At 41.2% G+C, this 10,713-nt stretch overlaps 1 protein-coding gene across 7 annotated transcripts in view; it reads left to right on the top strand.

Annotated features, from left to right (window-relative positions):
* The first annotated feature begins 7,197 nt into the window (after positions 1-7,197).
* Positions 7,198-10,713, top strand: part of LOC125284068 (protein unc-79 homolog) — a 257,979-nt gene continuing 254,463 nt past the window's right edge. For 6 of the 7 annotated variants that reach the window (XM_048227819.1, XM_048227828.1, XM_048227800.1 and 3 more), the window contains exon 1: positions 7,198-7,497. In XM_048227819.1, coding sequence (XP_048083776.1) covers positions 7,476-7,497 — 22 coding nt within the window. In that variant the 5' untranslated portion in view covers positions 7,198-7,475. The remainder of the gene's footprint in view (positions 7,498-10,713) is intronic. The other variant, XM_048227837.1, reaches the window with a different exon arrangement.

The following is a 10,713-nucleotide window of genomic DNA, read 5'->3' as shown; positions in this document are numbered from 1 at the left end:
CAATGTTGCACTACATTTCTCTTGATGTAATTTCCATGTATTCCTTTAACATGCAAGTTTTTTCAATTTTGTTTAATGGGTATTGAAACCTTTATCTGTGAAATCAAACTCTTGAGTAATTATTTCAAGGAAGGGGGGTCTGGAAATTCAATGGTGTATTAGTGGGCTTTGTGACTTATGTCTAAACTTACTTTTGAACTGTGTTAGATTATAAGCACATCGTGCATTGTTGAATAGTTTTACTAGGATCTCTAAATTGCAGCCTGTGTGTGCCCCCCTCCCTAAATGCCATTGATGTTGCAGGATGTTAAGCACTGTGAGCTTAACAAAAATGACTAGATATACATATAGGCTAAAGGAAAGTATATAGGCTAGGCCATAGTTTTCATTTCATGCCAGAAGTTGTACCAGGGATAGTAAAGACCATAGCCTATCTGCAGCTTAGGTAGGTAGGCTACAAGAAATAGCACTATTGAACCTACAACATGCTTGGACTGCATCCTGTCTTTATAAAATTGCTACCCCAGATGCGTTGAGGTTACAACCACAATGCAACCTTATTTCGACATCCCGTTGATGACGTTGAAAATTAGCCAGCATATCAACGTTGATTCAACGAAGTGTTTTCGACATTCTCCGACAGTTGAAAGAATGACCTTCCACTCCGTTGATTCAACGGTGAATTTCGGTAGTCTGACGGAAACCGACCATTCTAACCAACAATCAACGTGGATTCAACGCCCCTTTGCTATCTGGGTACCATTGGGTGAACTTCGTTTTTTTGTGGTTTGATAGTTTCTTGAACAATGTGTTTGCTCGACCGTTTTATTGTGAGCCCTGTTTAGCTTGGTTTCTTGATGGCTAGCTCGCTAGCTAGTGGGGGTTTAGCATAGCAGTCACTTGCTACCGAAGCTGCAGGGGGAGCTATGTCGTGAAACATGTGAGCCAAAATCCAAGTACACCTCGCTGCAGCCTGCGGGAAGGCGAGGCTTGACATCAAGCCCCGCCCACATCCAACTCAGCCATGTTTTCTTTGCCTACGTCACTCCCCGTACGCTTTGGCTTTACTACCGACAGCCCGGTAGCGAGTTATATTGTTTCATATTAGATGATAAAAACTGATGATGTAGGCTAAACACAAATGACATTTCATGCAACCACATTGAATTTTTCATTTAGGCCTAGGCTAGTTACTGTAATTGGGTTTGTGTACTTTTTCGTTCATTTGATTTCCGGTTTTTAAAACAATAACATGCACATTAAAAAAAAATGGTAATTTTAAATATAGATGACAGTGTGTTCAAACGGAAAACGAGCCATATTTCATTTAATTTAGGCCTCAAAAGTAGAATGGTGTGTTTCATTATCATGGACTATCAGTTTAACAGCAAGAATTCTCCATTACAACCAAATGTAGCCGACAAAGGGGCGATTTTGCTTTATTAACAACAGGTGAACCAGAAGCATGCATTGTGTAACGTTAACCGGTTAGATCAAGCTAGACATCTCATCTCAAATATAGGCTACTGCCCAGATAGCAAGCAGCTATCGGACCACCGGTAGATAGGCTACTTGTCAGCAACCCGTGATGGTAACGTTAGGCCACCGGCAGTCCGCCGTATAAATGAATAAAGGTGGTCAAAGCTGCGGCTCGTTAGCCCAGCGGACCGCGGTAGAACCGATGTGGAAAAACTCAGCGGTCCGCCGGCGACAGCTAAACCGGGGGGCCGCCGCCAGCCTCTTGCCATCTGGGTGGTTAACTTTGCTGGCTAGCTAGCCAGCTAGCTAGTTCCTATCTGACGAACGAGTAGTGTGACAACGGCGTTCTTATGGAAACGTTGATGCTGTTGCGAGTTGTTGCACTGGTTTGAATCCACAGTTAACGTGTTGAATTACACAATAAAACGTGTTTTGCAGTAAGTTGCTGGTTTGTAGAATGTAGCACTAGCAGCTCGCTCAGTCTCGTTGCGAGTCCTGGCTCTCTCTGCTGACTGCCTCCCTCTCACCGCCAGCAATTTTAAACTGCGTGACGTAATACAAAAAAACATGGCTGACTTGGATGTGGGCTGGGCTTGATGTCAAGCCCCGCCTTCCCGCAGGCTGCAGCGAGATGCTCTTCCCAAAATCAGGCGAAAACCCAGAAACAGCGAAGGAATAACCAGACTTGCATAGGGCTTCTTTAACACTCGATTGAAGTTACGGTGTGAAGTTACTGCAAGCTGCCTTCTGACCGACCAACACGCCGGCTGGCTTAGGCTAATAGGCTATGCATTATTCAATTAAATCACCTCAGACACACACTACTAACTTCAATAAAGTGTATACAGTAGCCTACATGTTTTGCAGTGCTTGCTTTTTGTTAGATTGATGGCTTTGAAACGTAGCCTAGCCTACCCGACAAACACGGGACGTCCCCCGGACCTTATGCCGACATTCACGATGTCCCTGATTGGTCCCGAACGTCATGTTCTCTAGCGGACGTACCGGTGACCTTATTGACGTCCGGAGCAAGTTATCGTTTGGTTATTGCGTGACGTCCGGTGCAGGACTTTCTGGAGACGTCACCGTCAGGTTCCTCGGATGACATTTGCATTTGGTTGCATTTTGTTTATTCACACATGGCAGCGGAGTTGAGAGCGCTCTGGCTACCACCTGCAGTAGGCTACGGAGACATCACATCCATGCACGACTTCACGTTACACGTCTGGGGATGACTAAAGTATCTATCTATCTAGACTCTCTAGCAGTAGCTGCATTAGCCTACCGTAGTCTAAGGCAACATATCATACAGTTTATGAAGTTGTGCGTCTATGAGCAAAGTATGTCTACTTTGATCATAGACGCACAACTTCATAAACTGGGAAAAGGGTTGTTTACGTTAAACTCAAAATGTATGTGCTAATGCAGACATGCTGAATTATGTAGCACATACATTTTGAGTTTAACATTAATGTATAACGTTACAAACTAGGGAAGGGATTTTATCAAATTCATGTTAGCTGATGTGATGCTTGGTGTAACGTTAGCAAAGTCGCTGTTCTTAGCTTCTAGCAAAGCCTACAATGCGCATTTCTTCAGATATCTGTCATTACGTGATGCATGTAACATGCTCTAAATAGGCAGTGGTTTATTTAACATAGTCATTATCTGTTTTATTTTCAGAAACACACACACGGCCAAATTGGGACTGAACCGACTTTTGGAGCTGAATACGATGAAATAAAACTAGAGAAATGTTAAAAACAGACCACGTAGGCCTAGCATTTGTTTACAGTTGTCTAGCAACAGAAGTGACTACTTAATTTGTAAAGCAAAACGATCTAGCTCTACATTGCAGACGAATTAAGGATACTGCTTCTTCATGACTTGTTTAAATGTCATTGTAATTTATTTGATGCATGCTCGCGTTTAAAAGTGTCACGCATAGCTGTCCCCGATGTTACAGCAGCTCCTTTGTGGAAACAGCAAAGAGTGCACATATCTGATGAGATTTCAAAGTCAAAAGTCAAAGTCAAAGTCAAAGTCAGCTTTATTGTCAATTTCTTCACATGTTCCAGACATACAAAGAGATCGAAATTACGTTTCTCACTATCCCACGGTGAAGACAAGACATATTTTACCAATTTAAGTCCACAGACAAACATAACATTCAAGTAAACAAAAAAAGTAAGTAAATAAGTAAATAAGACGGCACATATAATAATGAAAAAAATAAGAGCAGCAAAATTTGGTTGAAATTGTGCATAGACAGTCAATAAAATACTAGTGCAAAGTCAGGCCAATAAAAGGCCTGGGTAGTTCTGTTTGACCTAAGTAAGAAAGAAAGTGGCATAGTGGTGCAAGTTATGTAAGAGCAGCAGAAGTGTTGTGTTTTCAGGACAACAACAACAAGTTGTAAAGTGTACAAGTGTGCAAGTGGAGTAGTGCAGGCGGCCATTGTGGGTCCAATGTCCATGATGTTATGTAGTTGAGGGTGGAGGGGGGAGAGGAGGGAGAGAGTTCAGCATCCTTACAGCTTGGTGTATGAAGCTGTTGGTGAGTCTGGTAAAAGGGAGGTATGAGGCTTCTATACCTCTTCCCAGAGGGCAGTAGATCAAACAGATTGTGAGCGGGGTGATTTGCATCACTCACAATTTTGGTCGCCTTGCGGGTGAGGTGGGTGGTGTAAATGTCCTTCAGGGAGGGGAGTGAAGCACCAATAATCCTTCCAGCTGTGTTCACTATGCGCTGCAGGGCTTTCCTGTTGTATTCAGTGCAGCTTCCGCCCCACACAGCGATACAGCTGACGAGAAGCAAGCTCTCTGCCTCACCAGAGCCTTACTGTTTATTAATAAAACAATGATATAGAATAGAAACATCTGGAAATGTATTTATTTCATCCTAAAGTTGGCTACAAAGATCATTCTGAGAAAACGATATTTTTTTCTTTATCTGCAATGTTCCAAGAAGATAGGCTTACATTTATAGGCTGTCCCTGTTTGATCACAGGTCCAAGAAAACGAGTGGATATAACATCAATCCATTCTAGTTATGTTTCATGTACTTTATTTCATGTTGAGTTTTGCTTCCAAGCATGCATTGCGATGCATTTAGTATTTTAGGCTATTAGCAGTTTTTAATATTTTGAAACAATATGGTTTGAACAATTTATCTTAGGCTAGCCTAGGCCTACTCTTATGATGTTTTGAACAATATGCTACAGGATATGCCCATTAAAACGTCGTATTAGTTTATTAAGAAAATGACACCGTAGATGTGAAAGCAGCACATCCTAGCCCGATATAAATGTCCATGTCTACTCATCATTAGTTTAATGCATTCGGAGTACGTGATTTCAGTATGCGTGAAAATATGAGGTGAGTGGAGTTGATTGTGTAGTTGTAGTTAATGTCGTTAATGCGTGTTCATGTTCCGTCTACCTCTCTCCTAGCAATGCTGAGACTTACAGGATGTAATAGCCTAGGCTACCATACTAAATCGCGCTTCATTTTTTTTTTTTTTTTTTTTTACCATCGCGGAAATATAAACGTCGCGTGCATAACGTCGCGGTGACCATTACAGGACGTCCTCTCAAAGTCTCGTGGACGTCTTTTAGACCTCCCGAACAGAGGTCCGCGGGACGTAAAGGGAACCCTACACAATGTCGAGGAGGTGACGTTCGCCAGGGGACCTTTAGGGGACGTCGCCAGGACATCACAGCCCGTAATACAAGGCTACATGTCAACTGGGAAAATTTTTTTTCTCATATGCTAGCTCTCGCCTAGCCTGGGTGTTCACGCTAAGGCAGCCTGGAAACTACCGCCCTAATTTTTGCCTAAGATAGGGAACCAATCACAGAACAGGGGGAGCAAGACGATGATGAGCTATGCACAGACGCATTTGATAGACATCCGTGGCACCCAATAAACGGATCTGGGTATTTTTTTCAAATACGAGAAAATGAACGTTTGGTTCCCAGACCACGTCTCATTGAGAAGTGGTGGCGCTAGCCAGGCTAGCTCTCGCCTGCAAATGATAGTCATTGACTGAAAACTACGCAAGTTTGTTGGAGCTGCAAAGATACACCTTCCACACACACACACCAGCAGCAGGAATGTAGTAATTTAGAGCCTACCTTTTGTTGAACCTGGAGAACTTTGTTTTATCATCTGCATTTGATTAAGTTTCCATTCTATCCAGGAAAATGTATAGGCCTACAGTGTAATCATATTTTTTGAAAAGACCTACACACATCATCAAAATGTATTCCTGATTTCATCATAATAATGCAAATACTGCAAGTAAAATCCCAAGAAATATGAATTCCTATGTTTTCACTGAAACTTTTCAGCAGACATTAAGATGCTACAATGGGATGATTCTGAAATATTTTTGCTGTTCTAGGCTGGTTATCGAAATAAACAAACCAATAAGTCTAAATTAGTGCCTCATATCCAAACAGAAAAATATGCTTTATATATATTAAAACATCAAAACACTCTTATTCTTAATTCTGACATCTGTCAGAAGTGACTGTCTGTGTGGTACTAGTATGAGTATGAAATACAGAAAAAAATAAAAAAACAATCATTTTCATATGATGTTTTATCATAGTGAGTCCAATAGGGTTAATATTGCTTACATTTTAAGTGAAAGTTAGCATTGTTATCATACCATTGTGCTATAAAATAGAAGTTAAGGTATTTTGCCTTAGTATGACCGGTTGTCATTTTGTGGGCAATACTAAGGCAGAATACGTAACTTCCAAAAAAGGGTCAAAGGTCAAATTTGAGTTCACATTTTTTGTAGATAGATTAATACAGGTATACACTACAGGTATACTACGTAAAAATTACAACAACAAAAAAAAATAAAAAAAAAAAAAAAAAAAAAGTAATATTATACCTATTACTCAATTCTCAGGACATTAAGATAACTTTAAAGTCATTTTTCTCAGTTTCACACTCTGGTGAGTTAAGGTCTTTTGCCTTGGTAGGGCAGTACTGCTCCAGGCTTTAACAGCAACCTTTTTGCAAAGCCTGTAGCATTGTTCCAAAAAATAAACTGAAGCCATTTGATCCTCAAGTCTGGGTTCTTGGGCAAAATGCATTGTTGAAGTTCGATTCGAGCATAGTGCACAAGTCAGTTGACATTCAGTCATCCTTGCATAGGCCTTTTAAAACTGTCACAGAGCTAAACAAATTTTGTGGGCACGGTCTCAACTGGGCGAGCTCATGAATAGTAATGAGCTCATCAATTCCACGTCAATCTGAAGAGCTTTTGCAATTGGCCTAATTTCTCTGCTTATTTCTTTTCCGTGGCTAGAGCTGACGGAGGAGGTAGCTGTTTAATTTCACATTCACGACATAGCACAAACACATATGGACCTAACATGTTAAAAATGCAAGTAAAAACGTTTTTGTGTGGCAGGGCACCTTTATTGTATTTTTACATTTGCCGTAGTATTGTCGATGGGTTTAATAACACATCAAGGGGGTCCTTGGCCAGAGCCTGGTATTTGGGGGGTCTTGTCGTGGAAAAGTTTGGGAACCCCTGGCCTAGGCTACATCATAACAATATTGTGATCCCGGTAGGCTTATCCTCCCCTGTAGGCCCCCAAAAAAAAAAAAAAATGTTAAGAATAGCCTATCACTAATCATCAATGAGACGGAGTTGACTGCATGCTGATTTGTGTAAACTGGAATATACCATGTTATCTGTCAAGATGTCGAATAGCCTTATCCATGAAGTGTAGGTAGGCTATGCTATTCTCTTTCTGTGCCATCGTATCTTCAGAAAAATAGTCTCACTATGGAGATGTGACACAGGTGTCACGCGCGCACGGATGTCGGTCAAATTAATAATTATGGCAACGGATGGTTTAACCTGCGAGAACCAGTGAGCAGTGGCAATTTTTCCTTTTTCCTGAGACTGGGGATACAAATCCCACAGGGCTTAAGACAGGCTACAACGATTCTTCCGGACCTGTTTTCACAATGTCTACGAAAGCAGAGCAATGTAAGTAGGCTAGCATATTCACTCAGAGTTATAGGTTTGTCGTTTTTAATCTGGTTTTCGCCATAATGTCATAGCCGACGTGGGTGCTTTTGAAAATGCCGATTCCAATCAGGATGTGCTCGGTAGCCTAATAAATAAATAAATAAATAAATGCTTCTTCAACACAGCAGGTTGCAACGTCTCCCTTCAACAGATGATGGTTTGCAGAATGACAAAGCTTAGGTGCAAAATTAGGCTACAAGTCGATGTAGGCTATAACAACTGACGTGGTTTTAGATGATGAGGCTAAAAATGGGCTAGCCTACTGTTTGGCAAGGTCGAGTCAATCTGTTCAATATGGTGACAATCACTACATTTTCATGCAGGGAATAAACGTGTATGTCAATTCCGTGTATGTCAATATTCCGTTTAACCTGTTTACAAGCAAGTAGAATGTCACGTTTTGACCATATTCCTGTTTAGCAATCTGACTGTTTAGCAATAGCAATCGAAAGCATTATTCCGAATAAATCAGCAACGCAGCCTACAAATAGGCTCCCAACGTCATGACGTAGGCTAAATCTTTGACTGAACAGGTAAGGTGCAAGACATAAGTTTCTCCTCGTCTTTCCAAAAGTGTCCGCGTTTTTCGCCATGATTAGGAAAGTGCGTGAGAGACAATTGGTTAATTTCATCCTAGTTCTGTGCGAATTGAGCATGCGCTGGGCTACAACACTCTTCCTTCTGGGAGCATATTCCGTTTAAGGTGTTTTCATGACCCAATAACTTATTCCGTTTAAAACAGGCATATAGGGTGTGCAAACGGTTTATTACAGGGTTCCCACAGGTCATGGAATTTCTGGAATATCATGGAATTTTGAAAAGTCTATTCCAGACATGGAAAGTCAGAGATTTTTTTTTTTTTTCATTTTTGGGTCAAAGTCATCAGGGAATTTTGTTATAGCAGTTTAACATTTACTTGCTACAAATATACTGTATGTATGTATATGCATAATTTGTGTATATTAGCTTACTGCTTGCTTGAGTTGTGGTTAGCCCAACTTTGTTTATTTAATGCTCATTTATTCATCTCCTGCACTAAAAACATAAACGATTCTTGATAGTCAGGTAGAAGTGTGACATAAGGTACTAATGCACTTTTTGTGCATAAATGTATAGGTAAGGGGGTGTCCTTTCAGAATCTGACGGGTGCCGCTCCGGCACCCTTGAGCATTTTCTTTAAAATGTCATCACCTGCCACACCCCTTTTTTGATCATAGAAAATCATCTAAATAGACATTAACATATAAACCCATCATGTATGGTATCAAAGCTCCTTTCATACAGAAATCAGCTTTGACCATAACAAAGTAGAAAACAATAGTTTAGGTCCCTCCAGAGAACAAAATACCTTTTGCAAAGTGACCTTTAAGGTCAAATTAGGTTCCTTTTTGCCGCATAATAGCTAATACCTCTAAATTGTGTCATGTTTGGTATTAAATTAAATGAATTATGAAACTGCCATGTAGCTTAATACATACAGGAATACAATCATTCAATAGTAATTCATTTTAAAATGAATATTATAGCAAGTCTGATGTACCCTAGTTCACCAACTTGCGGGTTAGTTAGCATGTTAGCTTTAATTTCCCTTGAATCAGTCGCTGAATTTCGGACAGCAATGTTGTGAGGTACTTCCCAGGTAGTTAACACATTAATTATAACTGTCCTTGGATTTCCCCCCAGAATTACAGACAACAATATTTTTCATCCATTTTTCATCCAACATTTTTTAATGCTTTAAAAACACCACAGTCCAGGATTGTTACAAACTAGTCTGAGTTATAGGGTACTTGCCAATTAGTCAGCACATTAATGATAATAGTCCTTGAATTTGCCCCCTTAATTACAGTGAAAACGGCAAAGTTGATTACAGGAGAGGACAGAATCAAGAAAATTATTTCTTCCAGTATTGCAAGGAATGACCCGTATCATTTGGAATTACAACAACAAATATAACAACAAATGTAAATCAGGTTTATAGCACAAGTAAACTTGCATATACAAGGAATTTGGTCTCTGCATTTATCCCATCCGTGAATTAGTGAACACACAGTGAGATGAAGCACACAACGAGCACACATGAGGTGAAGCACACACTAACCCGGAGCAGTGAGTTGACTTGCTACAGTGGCGCTCGGGGAGCAGTGAGGGGTCAGGTGCCTTGCTCAAGCGCACTTCAACCGTGCCCTACTGGTCGAGGATCGAACCGGCAACCCTTTGGTTTCAAGCCCGAAGCCCTAACCAGTAGGCCACGGCTGCCTAAGTATACTTACATATACCAGTACGGGAGTATGCCTATGTTCCCACAGCCCTATGTTCCCTAACCCACACCTCAGGCCTAACCCTAACCCTAGAAATGTGGGAACATAGGGCTGACCCCACCGATACAACGAATTTGTGCTCTGCATTTTACCCATTCGGGGGTAGTGTACAATACACCCACACAAACAGTGTACACCCATTCAAACACACACACAGAGCAGTGAGCACACTAGGAGTACACATACACACCCGGAGCAGTGGGCAGCCCTTGATCCGGGGAGCAGGGCTCAAGGGCACCTCATCCATGGATATGGATGTGGGAGAGCGCTGTTAAGTCACCCCCCCCCCCCACATTTTCCCTACCAGTCGGGAATCGAACTGGCCACCCTTCAGTCACAAGTCCGATTCCCTAACCCAGTGATCCCCAAACTTTTTCTTCCGAGGGCCAGCTTACTATGCCTGGCTCTAAGAGAGGGCCAGAGACTCGGAGTATATCAGTAACCATAAGGCCATCCTTAAAAATATTTTCGTTTGCCGTAACCCGACCGACCCTGTCAATTTAGAACCGACCCAAATATTTATTTTTTTCCCCTTTTAGACCGACCGACTTGCCGGTTGTAAACTTTATGTTAATACCGACCGATTGTTTTTTTACTCTAAACAACCAATACAAATGCAATAAAATAATATTTCTTTTAGTAGGCCCAAGTATTGTGAATATAAATTGCCTACATGCAAACGTGGCTCACTTAAAAAAAAAACCTGTGGCGTCATCTCTACACCATTGGTTTTAAGCATGTCACACTATGGCCTACGCTTCGTTTCATTCACACAAACTGATAACGCTTTTACTTGGCACGAAGTTCTGGAAGAACTATTGTAGCCTTCTTTCTGGGTACATGTAGATGAGCC

The sequence above is a fragment of the Alosa alosa genome, chromosome 2 (genome assembly GCF_017589495.1).
Source record: "Alosa alosa isolate M-15738 ecotype Scorff River chromosome 2, AALO_Geno_1.1, whole genome shotgun sequence".
NCBI classification, from domain to species: Eukaryota; Metazoa; Chordata; class Actinopteri; order Clupeiformes; family Clupeidae; genus Alosa; species Alosa alosa.
This window is presented reverse-complemented; position numbering and strand designations above follow the sequence as displayed.